Source organism: Marmota flaviventris, chromosome 13 (assembly GCF_047511675.1).
Source record: "Marmota flaviventris isolate mMarFla1 chromosome 13, mMarFla1.hap1, whole genome shotgun sequence".
NCBI classification, from domain to species: Eukaryota; Metazoa; Chordata; class Mammalia; order Rodentia; family Sciuridae; genus Marmota; species Marmota flaviventris.
The window spans coordinates 55,155,195-55,174,927 of NC_092510.1; the positions used below are offsets into that span (position 1 = coordinate 55,155,195).

Sequence of the window (19,733 nt, forward strand, 5' to 3'; positions counted from 1 at the left end):
CAGTGACTAGGTCCATTAATTCCTTGGGTTAGGAGTTTCAAATGGTGACATTCTATTACTGTCATTTGTTTTTCTTTCCTTATTTCCTTCTATTTTTTTATGGCTGTTTTTTGGATATACTCTTTAGGAACATCTTCAGGCAGGGTTAAATAAATCTCAAAAATTCTATTATTATTCAGTGATCTTCATACATAATAAATGAGTTAAGGTAGAAGGGAGGGAAAGAAAATAGCATCTTTCCAAAGGTGGTTCGTGCTCTTATATCAAGTTACAGGGGCCATGTAATATTTCTGAAACTCTCTTAGGACTTAGATTTATCTATATGGTTATCAGTTTTCAACAGAGCAGTTAAAATTCTGTATATCATCTAAATATTCTCTTTCTTCTATTAGGAATCAAAGTAGGTTTTAGTATTATTAAGTCCATGTATTAAATGAGAAAAACAAACAAAACTCCAACAAAAAAAACCTGCCACTTCCTTGCCCCAATAGGGTTGTTTCATTGCTTGATGATGTAAATGCATTATATTAATATTATTTTCCGTCATTGCAATTCCTTCACTTATAATTCCTTCATTGGCTAAATGTGTGATTTTTAAATGAATGGCCCTATGTAGCCACAACCAGTAATACTATCTGTAGTGGTTTATTTAGTAAAAAACCAAGCAATGAATTTTGAAAATTAAATATATCAGATACTCTAATTTCAATGTGCATGTGTAAAATTATGTCATTCCAAAACTAGAAATTACCTTGAGAGATCCTCCCTGGAGATGAGCAAGACAATACCTTAGATATATGCATCCATGTGAGCCATGAACACATTTAGTGAGTTTCTTTCTTTCTTTTTAAATATATATATTTTTTAGTTGTAGATGAACACAAAACCTTAATTTTATTTATTTTTATGTGGATCTAACTTGTTGCCTCACATGTGCTAGGCAAACGCTCTACCACTGAGCTACAACCTCAGCCCACAAGTTTATTTTTTCCCTTGTTTTCCTGTGTTCAGTGCTGTGATGTCATGTGAGTTGAGCAGGCATCATTGTTACACTCGTGGTGTTTCTGCTGTAGAGGGGACTATGACAAGCACATAGTTTTACATGTTCAAATACGTTTATGAAACTATGCATATGACACTACATTCAGACCACATACAGTGCACTGGAAGTGCCTTAATTAGAGGGCATTGACTTAAGTTATTAAGGAAGGCTTTCCCAAGGAACTAATGCCTAAGATGAGATCAAGGAATGTGTATGCGTTATCAAGGCAAACACAAGAGCGCAAAACATTTCAGGTGCAGGAAATGGTATGTGTCGACTCCCTGTTGTGGAAGGAAAGATGGCTACTAGGAAGCCTAAAAGAATGCTTAGAGCAAGTGGAGAGTGGTTTGAGATGAGGCTGGGAAAACGGTGGGGGCCAGACAATGCAGGCTGTGATGGGTGATTGAGGATTTGGGTCTTTATCTGGGGTGCAGAGGAAATCTATTGAAGTATTTTATCTAGTGGGTATCAGTGGTTCCAAAAAAAGCAATCTGGCTGCAGCATGAAGATACAATTGAAAGTGTTAGCTTTGGGGTAGACAGATAGAGTAGATCAGGGAGATGAGCTTAGGTGGCTGTTGCTGATGTTCAGGTGAGAGTTGATGTCTGCGTCCACTAGAGATATAGATAGCTTTGTGAGGTTTTTAGTGGGTGAAACGTTTGAGATGGATTGACTATAAAGATGCCTGTGAGGGATCTGTCAAAGGAGACACCTTATTTCTGGTTTGATTTCTCTATAAGTAGATAGGGAACATAGACGACCAGGTGTATGGGGAGAACAGAAGTTCAGTTTTGGACATGTTGACTATGAGATGGAATTCAGATGCTGAAGTGGGAATAGCAGGATGTGCTTGTTATGTTAATGATATCCCCTGAACACATTATGCTATGAATAAGTCAGGCATAATATCTAATCAGCTTTTTTTTTGTCCTGATTAAAGTCTTGTCTCTGATTTGTTAATTAACTGTTCTGTGTACCTCAAACTCATACAGCCTGCTTGTCTGAAGGCTAATTCCAGTTCCTAAAAATGTTCTTTGGAAGCCTACCTTCTCAAATTAAACAACATGCTTTGTGTCTTTGCTAAACTGTGGCTGAAGATAGCTTCTAAATAAGACACTGGTTATTTTATTGTTTATTTAAATTTTGCTCATACTATCTAGTCAGGAGATCAGGTATAATCTTCTATTTGTGTTCAGAAGTCCTTCATCAGTTGAGAGTATAAATTCCCCCCAGCCCTTTTTATTTGTGGTACTAGGAGGTGGAGCCCACAGCCCCATGCATGCTGGGCATGTGCTCTACCACTGAGCTACACCCTCACTCCCTTTTCCTTTTTTAAACTAATAAAGTTGTTCATACTTTTTTGAAAATACAGACAGTGGCATTTCTAGATTGTGAAAGTAGTAAGTGGTAAAATTTCTTTGTATCATCTTATTTTATTTTTAAAAATTCACTTTTTATTTGATCCTGATGAAAAGTAGGAAATGGCAGGTCTGGAAAGCCTTAGCAATATTACGGAATGTGAGAGGTTCTCCCAAGTCCTGGCCTTGGTTTCCTCTAAGACATAAAGAAAGCTAGGGTGTCTGAACCTAGGTCCAGGTACATAGAGTTAGGGAATAACTAACTTTAGTGAAATTGGAATCCCATTTTTAAAAGTATTTCTACGCACATACACCAGGTGTTTAAAATTTGTCCTAAAGCTTGCGTCTCCACTTAATATGCAATGGAAAGCTTTCCATGTCACTATTTATCCATCTGTTTGTATCCTTATTAACAGGTTTGGAGTGTTCTATAACCAGATGTTTTATATTTTAACCATTTCCTTATTGGTAAATATGTATTCTGTCTTTGTGTGTGTGTGTGTATGTGTGTGTCTATGTGTGGTACTGGGGATTGAACCCAGGGGTGCTTTACCACTGATCTACATCTCCATCACTTTTTATCTTTGTATTTTGAGGCGGGGTCTCCTTAAGTAGCCCTGGCTGGCCCCGAACTTGCATTCCTCCTGCCTCAGCCTCCAGAGTTGCTAGGATTATAGGCATGAGCCACTAAAACCGGCTCTCTTTCATTTTTCAAGATAAAAAATGTAGTGTGATATCTTCTTTTGATGTGTTTAACTGTAGGATTGGTTCTAGAAGCAGAATTTATGAGGGAAAGGATAGAGTCATTTAAAATTTTTATAGATGATGTGAAATTGCTCTCCATAAAGACTGAAACAACCTCACACAACACGAAAATGCTTATTTCCCCATTCACTCATCAACACTGGATATGATGAATCTTATTTTTTGTTATTTGCATATCTATATTCTCTGCTTATTTTTCTATTCTATGACTTGTCTATTTTGTTGCTTTTCTTGTTTTGTGGATATGAACCTTTTGTCATTTGTTACAAATATTTCATCTTAGACTCTATCTATCTTTTTCTCTTCAAAGACCAAAGTTCCTTGTAGTTTGTGTCTTTTTATTCCCTCAATTATTTCTTATGAATATGTTAAAAAACAGATATGATTCACTTTTAAAATAAACATTCTAAAGTGTATAATTGACTGGTTTTTAGTATATTTATAAGGTTTGTGCAATTACCATACATTATCTTTTTTTTTCCCCCTATGATGGTGATCATATACAGTGCTTCAAGAATGCTAGGTACGTGCTCTAACACTGAGCTATCCCCCCAGCCCTTTTAACTGGTGAACTTTAAGAAAAAAATTTAGAGTGTTATGTCTTAAAATATTTATTTTGTCCTCATACATTAAACTTATTCTTTTTTGTTTTTTGCTCCATTCAGGTTTGTACATGAGAATTCTAATAATAGCTGGGTGTGGTGGCACCTGTCTATGGTCCCAGTTGCTCAGGAGGTTGAGGTGGGAGGATCACTTGAGCCCAGGAGTTTGAGACCAAGACCCTATCTCAAAAGAAAAGAAAACAGAGAGAAAAAAAGCTGATACCAAATTAGACATTTTATTCTGATTGTATCTATTTTATAGATTTTGTTTCTTAAAATCTAAGCATTCATAGACTATTCTTTTTATCTCTGGATTTGAAAAATATTAGTAATAAATAAATATATATATATATATAATTTTTTTTTTTTTTTTTTCCCCCAGAAATCTTGCCTAGTACTACTGGTAGCCTTTTCAGTTTGAAGACTAAATTCCGGAAAAAAAAAAAAATTCTTTTTGATTTTTGCTTCTTTACTAGTTATGTTTCCTTCTAATTTTGATTTTTACCGTTATTCAAACTATCATATCCTATTACTACAATCATATAGAATTCAATAAAAATTTTAAATTTTGCAATGGCAGACTTCACATATAGAGTAACAAAATTCTTGCAAACCAGAAAGTGGGTTTTGTGGGGAGAGAGAGAAAATACTAGGGAGTTTTAGAAGTTAAGGTGGTTTGAAGTTAGTTTCAGGCAGATTCAGGGCTTCAGCATTTATTAGCTCTGAAAACTGGGCTTCCACAGCCTCACTGGTAAAGAGGGAAATGTTATAATCTTTGTGATATAATCTAAACATTATATTACCACAATATTTTGGAAAATAAACAGGTACTTTACTGATATACTTATCTAATAATAAAGCATGAAAGGTGAGTTTATTATCATGATTTTGGATTTTACAGATGGGAATGTTCAGATTCCTTGGTATTAAGTAGCCCAATTTCCCTAGTTTATTAGAGTTAAAGCAAGAGTTTAAATATAAATCAGTCTGAAACCATCCCTCTCAACCCACTTGAAATATTTAAATAATGAGAACAAAGGAGATCTAACATAAAGATTAAAAAGCTGGTGTTTATTTATCAGCCCTAGTTGCTCCTCTGAATTCCTTGGAATTAAATGCAAATGAGATGTATTTGCGTTTTGCTTGGATTCTACTGCTTTGAGAAAAGAGTGGGGGATCCAAACTCTTTAAAAATCATAGGTCTAATATCTGTCCTTTCTAAAACTTCAGTTCTATGGCAAATCTTAGTTAAAGAAAACTAACCTAAGTAAAAAAAGTTTGCAAAAAAGATTTAATGAATCCATATTCTTGGAAGGAATTCAATCAGAAATCTAATCAACACAGATCATCTAAAATTTAACTAATCATTATGCCCAAGGAGTAGCTTTGTGAGGTTATTAGGTGAGGCCTGAACTTCTTCCAGCTGTACAAGGAGTCATTTTAGATTAAATCAGATGTTAGACCTGCTTTCCAGTTGTGTACACATTGAAGACTAGAAGACAGGAAGGCTTCTGAACATGTAGTGACTCTGTCACCAGGGAAAACCAAATAGACCCCCTGGATAAGTCTCAAGTCAATACTGGATTTTTAGAACAGTTCACTCACTCAGTAATAATGAGAATTTGTCTGCTCAATATAGCTACAGGTCTGAGATTTCATGGTATCTTATAATATCTGGGCACAGGCCTGGGTCAGAGACCTAAGACTTGTATTATCCTGAGATACTGAATTTCAAAGGGCAAGATGCAATCCTGAGAACTGGTGAGGAGCTTTAGAAAATTTATATATTTGGAGGAGTTGGGTCCCTTTGAGGCTCTGAGGAGACTATGAGCTCTGCTATCAGTGCCTAAGGCCAGACATTCACACCTAGGGACAGCTTCTTAATAAACTGGTGATAGAGCAGTTATCATTTCCACGTCAAAGGATCACCAGGTCTTTGTAAAGGAAAGTGTTGTGAAGAATTATGAAGAATTTGATATAATTCCTCACAGGAAGTGAGGAATTTGATATAATTCCTTACAGTCCAGGATCCTTAGCTACAGAAAGATTCTGATTCTGTAAAAGTGAATGGATATAAAGAATTGCAGAGAAGGATGTGAATGTTGAGATATCTTCTTCCTCAGCTTCAGAATAGGAAGAGACTAGAAACTTAAGAGTTTTAGTTGAGAAGGTACTCAGAAGCATCTCAGCAGTTCCAAAGGAAGAAAACAGGGCCATGTATCTCCCAACCTTCCTAAGACAGTCACAGTTCATTCTAGTTTTTAAAAGATCTCTTCTTTAATTTTTATTGAACCATATTAACTGTGACTATTTGAATGTGGCTCCTATTTTACGTAACCAACATAAAAATTATGCATAATTTAGTGGCCATTTTGATCAAAGTAACATGAAATTGAAAACACTAAGGTAGGGGATGTGGGCAAAGCTAATCTTTGAGATCATGAACAAGAGAGAATCTTTAAGGGAAAGGCTTCATTCAGTGTTGAGATCTCTTTTCACCAAAGGATGCATACAGGAGAGAAACATACATGTGTGACACTGTCACAAATGATTAATTCAGGAGCCTACACTGCATGGTCATAAGGGGATCCATATGAAAGAGAAAACATACCATTGTGGAAAATGCTTCAACTGCAAGGAAACCTCAACATTCCCCAAAGAATCCACTTAGGAACTAAACCATATGGACATACTCAGCAGTGCTGTATAATGGAAACATAACATGAGCCACAAATGCAAGCCACATATGTAATTGAAAATTTTCTTGTAGCCACATTAAAAAAGTAAAGAGACAGATGATGTTAATTTTTAATGCATTTTACATAACCCAACATATCAAACTTTATTTCAGCATGTAATCAACATAAAAATTATACATGATATTTTACATACTTTTCTGTTTTAAGTCTTTTAAATATAGCATAAATTTTCTCAAGTATTAGAGATAGAATTTAGGATCTAGCACATGCTAAGAATGTGCTTTACCACTGAGTTATATCCCCAGTCCTTTTTTTTTTTTTTAAGTTTTATTTTGAGACAGGGTCTTGTTAAATTGTCCAGATTGCTCTTGAACTGGTGATTCTTCTGCTTTATCCTTCCCAGTATCTGAGATTACAGGCATGTGCAATTGAGCCTGGCAAATCCAGCATGTATTTTATACTTATTGCACATCTCAATTTGAATTAGCCATATTATTGATGCTTAGTAGTCATGTGTGGCTAGCTGGTATACTCTATTAGACAGTGCAGATCTTCTATGTGGTTAAACCTTTTGCCAGTTGGAAAACTTTAAATGCCATAAAAAATTCATTCAGTGATATCTCACATAAATGCCCTAAATAATATCTAATTAAGTCAAATTCTTGTCCTAATGCCCAAAGAAAGTTAATAACGATTTGCATACTACTCCACTCTAAATAGTAAGTTGACATAATAATACATTTAAGGACTAAAGAAAGTGCTTAGTTTACAGTAGATGCTGGACAACTATTAACAACCATAATAAAAAAATAGTTATTTTTTTTAAAAAACACATACTCTTCTTTTTTAATATATATTTGTATGATTTCTTTCTACTTCCCAAGGGAGATCTGCATTTAAAAAGAGCGGGCTATTTTTTCTTTTTGATATATTCTCCTTCAACCACTAACAGAAAATAAGGAAAAAAAAATCAGTGTTATTCTCCCTTCCATTAATTCTCTTTTAATGAGAGTTATTTACTCTGGTTCCCTAGCCTACTTTTTTGGGTGGTTGATCCATTTCATATGACTGGTTACTTTTCATGGTCTGCTAATATTTATAAATGAAAGACTTGATAATTTGTCATGAGTAACTGATGTGGAAACTTCTGAAATTATGTGGAGGTAATGTTTGTCTTTTTCCTCATTGGTTTTTCCCCAAGAGAGTGTAGGGGATGATTGCTAGTTAGGTGGTTGAATTCTTTGGCTACTTGTCTCCTCCCTTAAATGTGTTGGATAGGTCTTTGCTGTGCTGCAGAATGAGCTGGATGCCTGTGGTGGCTACTGTTCAATGTGGGTGGCAAATATTCAGTTACTTAATAATGGTAGGATTGGACTGGGGTATAGCTCAGTGAGAGAACACTTGCCTAGCATGTGTAAGGCCCTGAATTCAAACCCCAGTACCAACAAAACACACACACATACACAAGCAGGATAAAGCATCTGTTTAGCATATGCACTTTATAATATTTAACATGTTATTATGTTTCTTACAGGAATACACATGGCCTAATAAAATCCATTATGAAATTATTACAAATGCAAGCTTTAAAGGAAGGACAAGGTGGGGAGAAGAACATTCAGGATATATATACTATTAGGTAAGCCTTTTCTTCTCTCTTTCTAAAAAGAAAACCAAAAGTGAATTGTTAACTGAGTTATGGATTGTGACATGACAACCCATTAAGAGTTAGTTATTTAATTCAGCAGGATGTATGCACAGTGATTTTGGGTCTTCATTCTCAGAAGCTAGTGTTTCAAAAACTCAGAGGAATGAGATGGAGGTGACAACAGCTGGGTATCACCAATGTGGCTTTCAGAGTTGCTTTCTTGGAAGTTAAATCTGTTACCCAAAATTCAGGTCATTCTTTTTTGCTTTAGAAATTGTAATTATCTCCCTATTACTATGAAAATTGAAGAGGTCATGGAGCAGATATTCTTAAAGCAGGAAGAGTTTGGGTTAGGCGGGATGGTGAGCTTCCTCACTATAAAAAGTAATGAGACACTATGGTTTGCAAGTATTATTACTGAGGTCAAGGTGAGTAATTAGGAGCATTGGTTTACCTTTTCTTTGTCATCTAAGAGTGTAATAAAGTAGAATTTTCTTTAAAAAATAAAATACAGCAATAAATTAGTAAAATGTATTGAATTTTTATAAGGGAGTTATGGACAAGGAGGGCATCATACTCATCTGAATGATGATTTTACCTGTCAGAAAGCTGTTTCTTAAGAGAAGGGCTCTCGGTTTGCACAGGGCCTAGAGATGCACATAACCAGTTTATGTGCCCTAGGAACTCTGTTTAGTTATGCATCTAGACTGTGCCTGTAAAGGATTGAGAATACGGGACCATAAGCAAGGCACTGGCTTATAGGGTAGGGAGAGATGGCTCACATGGGCTATGGTGATCCAACAGGGAGAATAAATTAGGTCCTCATGAGCCATCATTGGCTTCATCTTATTGCACCTGTAGTTTTGAGAATTTACTACCACAGGTGTTAGAAGCTAGTCTCCAACGTAGCATGGTACATATTCCTTACCTGTATTTATAGTGCTTTCCTTTTGATAATGAGAAAACAGTATCTCCTTTATTACCATGCTGTTTCCTATAGTTTTAGTGCTGCTTATTATCTTTTTTTAATAATAAGTATATTATTGAGAGTTTCTTAAGGCTTTTAAAAAATAAAGTCAGTTTCACATTTTGTATATTTTTTTCTTAGCATGTTTTTGAGTGTCTTCAAACATACAGAAAACTTGGAAGAATAGGGTACACTGAATTCACTGATTTATTTTTAAATAGGGGGAGCAAAGGAAAATTACTTATTTGAAAATACTGTAGAAATTTGTGATGTATAGGGTACAATTTTCCAAATTGACAAATATGATTTTCTTCCTTTCTTCTCTTCCTCCTTCCTTCCTTCACTTGTCTTTATTTTTTCTTCTTCTTCCTTCTCCTCCTTTTCTTCCTCTTCCTCTTTTTCTTCTTCCATAGTAGTGTTCTTTGTAATGCAAGTTTTTAGTTTTAGGTTTCTTCTTTTTCTATTGCCTTGACTATGATCCTGAAGAGACGACAAGATCTTAATATTTCTGGAGAGACAGGGTAGAAAATAATTCCATTTCATTGTTGTTCATTGAGGGTTATTTATTTATTTAAATAGACAAGTTATTAAGTTTCTTAGTTTAATGTTTGTGTAACAGTTTCATTGAAATACAATCCACATACCATACAACTGACCCATTTAAAGTATACACTTCAATGGGTTTTTGTATAGTCAGAGAATTATACAACTATCACCATAATCAATTTTAGAACATTTTAATCATCCCTTAAAGAAATTCCTCCCCCATTAACAGTTACTCCATACTCCCACTCAGTAGGGCATTTTATCCTTTGGTTCTCAACAGTCCTGTTCATTAGAACCACCTGGATGTTCTTAAAAAAATGGAAGCAATCAAATGTCCCCTACCAACTGAATCAGAATCTTTGCTGGGAGGCCCAGTATTTTTTAAAGGATCCCTGGTGACTCTGATTCATTCAGTACAAGATGGCGGTCAGCTGTTTTTTAATGTGCATACTTATCTATGGGGATCTTGTTGAACTGCAGATCCTCTTTCCATAGGTGGAGGATGGGCCCAGGCTGCCTGTCTAACAAGCTCCAGGTGATACTGATGCTGCTGTTATCCCACCACACACTAAGTAGCAGAGCCACAGAAGCAGCAGCAGTAACTGGGAGCTTGTTAAGAGAAGGTGGTGTCTCTAACTCCATCCGTGTTGCCTGAATCAGCCTGTGTTTTAGAAAGATATTCCAGGTAATTCCGTAATGTTTAAGAAGCACTGGTTTAGTTGATGGTAAAGAGAACTTTTCTTTCATACAGAAGAATCAAGGTTATTCCCATTTTCATAGGGCTCACTGTGTGTACTTACTGGGCCTTCAGTCATCTGTAGTGTTTTATCTGTTGTTTTGTTTATAATTCATTTTCTCTTATATTGGTTCTTTTAATTGCAGTCTGTTTTTGTTTTGTTTTGTTTATTTTTTGGCATGATACAGGGATTAAACCCAGGGGTACTCTACCACTGAGCTATATCCCCATCCCTTTTTGAGACAGGGTCCTGCTAAGTTGCAGAGACTGACCTCAAACTTGTAACCCTCCTGCCTTAGCCTCCTGAGGAGCTGGGATCATAGGTGTGCACCACAACATCCTATGGGCACTGTCTTTAAAATACATTAGGTATAAGGTGTGGATAAGGGAGCCTAATTTGAGGAGCTGAGGAGAACTGGATGCGTAAGGTTTGTCTTTAAATAGGTGGCACATTGAAAAGTCCAGGGTCAGTCACCCGAGTTGGCATAATCCGATAACATTTATGGAGGGCCCTTATGTGAATGGCTCTTTGGCACTATAAATCAGTAGAGTGTAATTGAGTGTATAAGAGCCTTAAGTTCCTCTAGGGGAGATGTGGATGGCAAAAACAGAGAAGAGGTGAACCTGAAGAGCAGATTCCCCTCAAGTGAGCTGTATTGCCTGAGTCGAGCATGAAATCGTCATGCTATTTTAGAGCCGCCTTTGTCACGTGTTGGTTGGCAACATCATCCAACCTTGGAGAGGCAACGGGCGAGCTGTGTGTGCAAGCATAGAGAGGATACAGGGAGCTTAGAACTCCGCTAAGAGGTATCCTCTGGTTATTCTGTAGGATTCGTTTACAACAGAAGCAGGACAAATAACTGTCAGCTTTTTGAATATGAAGCCAACCTGTGTTTTTATGGTTTTAAGGATTTTGCTCATATACAGTTGGGGTCTAAGTGTGTTCTTTTTGTCATAATGACTGATTAATTTGAATCATACTAAAAACAGAATACTTAGTTCTTTTAAATGGTTATGTACTGAATTGCATAAGTTATGCCAGAGTAGGAGTGAAGAGAGAATATATGAGGACCACGAAGGTTAGCCAATGGTTTCTCTTGGCTGCTGTGAATTTCCTGAAGGAGCCCTAGAGAGGGTGTTCTTTTTGTTGTTCTTAGAACTTAGTGGTTTTCAAAGTTCTCATGCAAAAAACCACCTGGGGAGCTTGTTAAAAGGATAGTTTCTTAGTGTGGCTTACCAGAGAGTCTAATTCCTTCAGTAGTTTTGTGTGAGACTTGAGAATTGGCATGTTTATCCAGTTGCTCAGTGATATGGATACAGCTAATTTGTGGATCACACTTGAGAAATATTTCTTTAGCCCCTGAGGGCTTGGTGGCACCACATGTGAGTTGCAGGAATACTGTGGGGTAGACTGGATTGGGTCTTGAGCGGCTTAGTCATGTTTCCTCTCTTCTATTCCCTGTTTATTTGAGAGGCAAGAAGTCTGTATGTTCCATAAAAACCAAGGCACCAAGTTTGTTTTCCATGTCAGCCATGCACAGTGGAGAAGCCAGGGCCAGCACCAGAGGACAACTCTAAAAGAAAATGAGTCCAAAGAGAGCAAACCAACTGTGGATGCAAGAGAAAGAATGTAAGGGATCACTGATTGGTTTAATGAAATAATTCCATGGCCCCAACACATGTTAGTATTCCTCATGGTCAGATGGTGAGTGGGTGGTTGTAGGATCAGGATGGGAAGAATCCTGAACATACATTTAGAAGCTGCCATAGTGTTCAGTGTCTTCTGAACTTGTCCTGAGTTTTGGATATGTCAGGACCATGGCCTCACATCTACATTATGACAAGACATTTGGATGCCTGTGATCTACTGACTGTGCTTTGAGAAAGATTAGATTTGAGTGTGTATAACTAATATAGTTCATATTGCTTAACCCGATCCTCCTTCTAGGCAGCCTTTATGGTTTCAAAAAGATTAGTCGGAAGTTTTAAATGGGTCTGCATGTGCCAGTGCATTTAAGGATGGGGGTAATTGAAAGAACAATGTAGTACATCTGGTTACTGTGATTAACTGAAGAACATTTGCTAAGTGTAAAAGTCTGAACTCATTTTTCTGTAACACACTTGTATTTAGTTATTTAAACATTTTTCTAATAATGAATCATATAGATAGTGGGCAGAAAGAATCTAAATTTGGCTAGTATTTTGGTTGCAAGGATGAATAGCTAAGTTTTTGTGATTTTTAGGTTATTGGAGGCTAATTTTCTCATTAGCTTTGTAATATGCCATTTCCGTCCCCCCACCCCTCAATATTTTATCTGTGCTTTTGGTTTAATTTTCCTCTGCATATTCATATTATGGCAATCTCTTTAAGATCTCTCTTCTCTCAGCTAAAGTGAGGAAATAGCTGTGAATTCATGAGCAGTAACTGCTTGTTCCAGAATTTGTGCATCATTCTGATGTGCCAGACAGTGGCTGACATGCACAAATATCACATGTTAAGAATCTTATTTGTGGGAAGATTTGGTCTGATCAGCATCAAGCTGTACTTTCTGAAATAAGGGAATATTAAACGATTTGGCAGATGGCGTGCTCTGAAGTGGGCGATTAGGCTAATAGTAATGGATCGTTGTACCCTGAGTAGATTAAAGTTATGGGTTCTGTATGTGTATTTGTTCATCTATTTGTGTAGTTCATTTGGATGGAGAGTTAATTTTAAGAATTTAAAGATGTATATCCCAAAGGCTGAGATACTTTGTAATTCATATTGATTCTTTTGACTTGGCACTGAAGGGAAATTCAAATAAAGAAAGATGAGAGAAAAATCCCAGATAAATACTGATGTAAGTGCACAAAGGCCAGTTTGTGGTTGTGGGTAAAAGAGCCCTATTTTAAAGTTTGCTAACTGGCTCTTTTGACACATTAAGCCATTTTTGCATTTTCTTTTCTTATCTGTCTCCAAGGATGACATGGAGCCAGCCACATGAAGAGCACAGGAAGAGTGTTTTCTCTAGTGCCTGCACGTTGCAGTGAGAAGGAGCTTGGCACATTAGAGGGACTTGAAGAAGGCAAAGGAGGGGGAGGCTAGGATAGAGGCACAGGAGAGGTGGCCTAGGCTAGACTCTGTAAGGTTTTGGTGTAGACTTAGTTTTATTTAAAGAGTAGTGGCAAGTCATTGGAGACTTTTCTTTTCAACTTAATATTTTGAAATAATTTTAAAGTTGCAGAATAGTTTGCGGAATAGTACAAAAACTTCCACATACCAGTTATACAGATTCATCAGTGTCTTTACATCTTTCCATGTCTGCTTTTTCATATTCTAGTTTAGTCAAATGTCTCAGTAATGTCCTTTTACGACATTTTGTTTTCCCCCTTTTAATGAATAGGATCTAGTTTACTTTCATTTATCTATCTGTCTGTCTATCTATCTATCTATTTTTTTATTGTGGTGCTGGGGATTGAACCCAGGACCTTTTGCACAAGAGGTAAATGCTACACTGAGCTACACCTCCAGGCCAAGGGTTTATATTAAGATTACATGTTGATTTTAGTTGTCATATTTTTAGTCATTTAAAATACACTGTTTCTCATATACTGTTTCATGGCATTGGTATTTTTTCACATTTTTAAATACCGTATAAATGATGCTATGTCCTCTGAGGATGTCACATCTGGAGGAACTGATGTCCATCTTGTCCCTTACTGTGATTTTAATTTTAATCATTGAGTCAGTCTGGTTTCTCCAGTGTGTGGATATCATTTTTCTGTTGTAGCTAATAAGCAATCTTTGGGGAAGACACTTTGAGACCTTGTACATATCCTGCTTCTCATTAAGCTCACCATCCCTGAACCATTTTCACTGTGATGACTACAATATGGTGATTTCCTAGCTCCATCATTTCCTTTACATTTATTAGTGGCAAAGAAGATAGATACATTTTAGAGATGGAAATAACAATTAAGCTATCTATCAAGGAATATGAGAGAATCGATTCTGATTTGAAACTATTTTCTTTCAATGGGAAATCCCAAGCTTATTCCTTTATTATATTGGCAAGGTACTTATACTTTCCATGATATTTGACCTTCTAAAATTGAAAAAAAGGTTAATAATTTATGTAGCTGAGTTTGGAATCTTTTTTGAGGGGGCACTGGGGATTGAACTTGGGGGCACTCAATCACTGAGCCACATCCCCAGCCCTTTTATGTATTTTATTTAGAGATGATGTCTCACTGAGTTGCTTAGGGCCTTGCTAAGTTGCTGAGGCTGGCTTTGAGCTCATGAGTCTCCTGCCTTAGCCTCTTGAGCTGCTGGGATTATAGATTAAACATTGCCACTGTACCTGGCAGAGTTTAGAATTTTTAATGCCTTTTTGTTGAGGCTTAATTTATGTACCATAAAATGCATTCCTTTCAAGTGTGCAAGTGAGTATACTGCATTCACAAAGATAGTTTGTTCACATCTAATTCCAAATGTTTTCATTACCCTCCAAAGGACTTCCTTACCCATTATCATTTCCTAATACCCTCAACCTCCAAATCCTAGAAAATGCTATTTGTATCTCTGGATCTGTGTATTCTGGACATTTCATATAAATGGAATCATGTGACTTCTTCATCTGGCTTCTTTCACTTAATGTTAGTATTTTCAAGGTTTCATCCATGTTGTAGCATGTACCATTACTTCATTTCCTTTTTATCCATTACATTGACACACCACATTTTATTTGTTCTGGAATTTTTTTTCAATGTTTACTTAAGATAAATGAATTTTTAGTCTTTTTGGGCTTTACGTTTCTTCTGAAGGGAAACTCCCTTTTGTAACTTTCTAAAAATAAACCTTAGTCTTTAATAAAAATATTGGGTTTCATTTCTACATTAAGTCTGTTATATATTAGTCAATATTACTTAGGTTGTGTAGGATCTGCTTTTAAAAAAATTGGACATTAGTTGTTATGTGATTTTGTTGTCAAAATGAGCATTTTTTTGGAGGGTTTTTTTTTGTTATTTCAATAATTGAATATATTATCTAAAAGGGCCCCTTGAGGTATAGTTGTTGGTTTTACTCAGCATAAAGTATACCCGGCACCCTTATTAAATCACTTGTACTACACTCTTGAGTTGCCATACATTATTGGAACAAGTGGAATACATTACTATATTTTGCTGAAGTTTAAAAAACTTAAATATTAGGGGTTGTAACTCAGTGGTGGAGTGCTTCCTTACACAGGAGAGGCAGTGGGTTCAATCCTCAACACCTCATAAAAATCAATAAAATAAAGATGTTGTGTAGATCTACAACTAAAAAAAAACTTAAATATTCAGGGATCCACCATTTCTGGGAGGAACACATGGTGTCATCTTTTTTTTTTTTTTAATTGGGGGAAATGGTGTTTCAGTTCTTTTTTTTTAAAGTAGGAATTTATTAAAGGCAGAGTATAGCACTTCACTGGATGTACCTGGCAGTTTATTGGTACTTATCTTTTTTCCCCCTACTTGTGTGGGCAGGAGTAGTCAGGAGTATTTTGAGATTCTCTTTAGCGTTTTAAACTTTCCTAGAAATCGTGCCAACATATATGTGTTCAAATTTTTGCCTAACATTTCAAAGGGATTATGGAAATATTTATATAAAAATCAGGAGAAGGAAGATGAGAAAGAATGGAGTATCAATGTCATATCTGCCCCTGAAAAGGCCCAGCAGAGCTCAGGATAGAAAGGAAGCTAGGGCAGTAATTAGGCAAGCAGAGTCGGTGATACTTTCCAAGACCATCTGGCTCTTTGCAGTCCAATTTTTTTTTCTGTGACTGCATGCTTTGCTTCTGTTTTCTTTTTTGTCTCCCCTCTGCCACCCAGAAAAATCTTTGTCCACAATTTATGGTTCTAATCACCTGGGATTTGCACCTGGGATTTGTAATTGTATCTGAAAAATAAGCTGCACATGTTATACAATCTTCTAGCTAGCACTAGCCACCAGCAAAGGCTTAATAAGTTCTTTTAAGTGTAGATGTTTAATTATAAAAATTGGTATGACAATCTGATGACTGTCTTTAAGACCACAAAAATGTTATAATTTTGGCCTGCTTGTCTCTAGTTTCTTTTTCTTGTGATCATGGCACATATCTTAATGAAAGAGAGGTTTTGGATCTCTAAGTACTTCTATGTTTCCCCAGTCATTACCTTGTTTCTAAAATAGTTCAGACTTCTAACATTGGCAGGCACCTTTGCATTAAAGTTCCAAACCTCAAAATAGGGGTCCTGGGAAAGGTTCAGTGTAAGGGTAGAAGCATTGTAATGAAGTATGTTTGTAAAGAAATCTTATATGCTCCCAGTGTGTCTTATAGACCTAAAGAAAAAAAAAAGTGATCATTCAAAAAAAGTAGAAATTAAAATTACCTTTGTCTAAGTCCTTTTCTTGTGAGCTTATGTAGAAAGTATAAAAAAATCCATTTGCTTTAAAATTTTGCTACAAATGACAATTCATAATCACTTGATTTTTTTTTTTTTTTTTTTTGGATCCATGGTTCCCTTTTTATAGTAATAGTCACAGGGGAATCTTCATAATGCTGTTTTATTCATCTTTCAACTTATCTGCAGAGTTTTTTTCTTTCTTTTTTAATCAGCTTTGAAGGTTAGGGATGTACCTCGGTGGTAAAGCACTTGCCTAGCATGTGTGGAGCTCTGGGTTCAATCCCCAATACTACCACCAAAAAAAAAAAAAAAAAAAAAAAGGCTTTAGCTTCTAACCAGCACTTTCAAATCAAAATTCTGAGCAGGTAGAGAGATGCTTTTAAAATGCATATTTGATGTAGTGAGTGCCATGCTATGCTTCTGAAAGCACCAGGGTCACAGCTGCATACATGAAAATGCATGGTGACTGCAGGCATTGTTTCCTCACACAGAAAGGCAATCTGTGCCTGTCACTGAATTTATGCTGTAAATCAAATCACAGCTTCCCTATATTCAGAAATGTATCAAAAAGGTTGAGGTGACCTAAAGGTTACAAATAACTTTTGCTTTCTGATTTACCTACCGCAAGACTAATTTTTTTTTTTATCCCCTCATGTCTATTAAGATTGATTGATGTGTTTATTCTTGGAAAGGTGAATCCAGTTGCATACCTTATTTTATCATTGCCTCTGTGTTGGTCTAGTGGAACCATACATATAGCATTTGTTCCTTCCTGATTCATTCTGTTAAGATGCCAGCACTGCTGTGTTATTGGCAATATTAGTAAATGGTGGGAGTACTGAAGTATTAGGTACCAGCCCTGCATGCCTCATCTCTGCCCCCGCACCCCATCAATGTCCACTTTGGGGCAATGCATTAGAGGTATTATGATAAGCTGGTTTTATGATCCAGTTTATTTTGCTATTTGCTACTACATGAATGAATCAGTTTGAGTTTAAAAAGATGGTTTGGGGAATGTGTATGGGGTGTGAGTGAGATAATTACATAAATTATAGATCTGCTTTTGGCACCAAAAGGGAAAGAAAAAGATTAAGATGACAGACCTGCCTTTCAAATTGCATGGACTCTAGTTTAAGGTACAAATCTACCCTTATGATATCATACTAGTATATATATTTGCTAGGCATTATGTTTTATGCTGTATTTAAAGTGACATTTAAAACATTTGCAAATCACAAAATGGGAAAGTACCAAGGAATGTTCAACAAATTGGTTCACCTAGGGTAGGAAAAATTTTAAAAAGCACAGTAGGGAATACAGACACTAGAGGCCAATGGAGGGTGATCTGGTTGCCTAGTTTATGTTGATTTAATTTTTAGAAACAATATTACTCTCTTCTAAGGAGAAAGCAGAATTTATTGGCTATCTCAAGAGTTAGGAAATTCTGACTTAAAAATTTCTGTGGGCTCCTTCTGAACACTACACTTCTCTCTGAAATTAAAAAAAAAGGATGATTTCTCTCTCTGAGATAAAGATAGGGGACTTCTCTTTGGAGGCCTTAGATTTTAGTGGACATTGGCCTTAAAATCACTTAGGCTTGACATAGAATTACTAGTAGTTGACAACCATTTCCATTGCTTTCTGGTTTGGTGGGGTTTGGTTCCACCTGTAGTTTCAAGCATACTAAGGTTAGGGCTTTCATGGTGGCCTGGGTTATATAACTTTAGCTCTGTTAGGTACTTAGTCTGATCTTCTGATTTTACAGATAAAGAAACTGACCAAGAAAGGTTAATTCTCTTGCCTGAGATTTCATAATTTGTTTCAGAACCAGGATGTAATTTTGGAACTTTTGCTGCTTAATTCTATGCTATCTCCCACTATTTCATCCTACCTCTCCACTTTGTTTCATTTGGGATATGAAAATGGTTGCATAAGAGTAAATGATTCTAATGAGGCTTTGTAGGCACTACTTATATAAAGTAGTGATGATGATGTGATGTGTGTGTGTGTGTTTTAAACTTGTATAGCTTAATGGCTGCCACTATTAGTGGTCAGGATGATTGTATGGTCGTCACATACAACATTATTTGAATTAAGGGTTGTGGCCAACTGACTATAACTTGAATACCAGTTTTGGGGATAATTGAATTTTGAGGCATAAGCCAAGTTTTGTTTTGATGTTGTTTTTTGGTACCACATTTTTTCTTTTTCATCAATAGTGCTTCCATTTTAAAATTATTGACTTCTTTAAATGTGGATTCTTTCATTTTACCTTGCCCCTTTTCAGTCGACAGTATTTGAAAGAAGAGAAATGGGTAACAAGTTGTGAGTGAGAAGAAGTATGAAAAGAAAAATCTTGAATAATCCGTAAATTTAATATCAATCCTTGGTTATATCAAAAGTGAACTATATTTAACTATATGAAATTTTTATAAAGTTTTTTTTTAGTTGTAGATTGGCATAATACCTTTATTTTGTTTATTTTTTTAATGTGGTGCTGAAGATTGAACCCAGTGCCTCACACATGCTAGGCACATGCTCTACCACTGAGCTCCAGCCCCAGCCCCAGCTGTATGACATTTTAAATGCACTATTTATAATACCTTAAATAGGAAAATAAGTTCATTTTTAATACCAGATTTTCATATCAAATTAACATGTATATAACTTAATGTTTATTTTAGGACAGGATTCTTTATTTTGCAAAGGAATAATTTTACATTTGTTTTCCATTTTAAGTCCTCTAGCATATAATGTATTGTGTTTCTCTTGTGTACCTAATATTAATTTTTGGAAACTATATATCCACGAGAAAATTAAAAATTTGAGCATGATTGACTAATGATTTTTTGGCTCAGTATAAGGCAGGATGAAGTTAGAATCAGTCTTTTTGAATAACTTAGGGATGATACTTGCTTTATTTGGTTTGGGGTCCCACAGTATTTGTCATTTACTTAGAGCAGTG

At 35.9% G+C, this 19,733-nt stretch overlaps 1 protein-coding gene across 5 annotated transcripts in view; it reads left to right on the forward strand.

Moving 5' to 3' along the window:
• The window catches only part of Focad (focadhesin), a 299,533-nt gene that overhangs the window by 37,142 nt on the left and 242,658 nt on the right, over window positions 1-19,733 (forward strand). For 3 of the 5 annotated variants that reach the window (XM_071600672.1, XM_027950623.3, XM_071600675.1), the window contains one exon: window positions 8,001-8,105. The exons of the other annotated variants lie outside the window; for them this stretch is intronic. In XM_071600672.1, coding sequence (XP_071456773.1) covers window positions 8,001-8,105 — 105 coding nt within the window. The remainder of the gene's footprint in view (window positions 1-8,000; window positions 8,106-19,733) is intronic. 5 annotated transcript variants of the gene reach the window in all.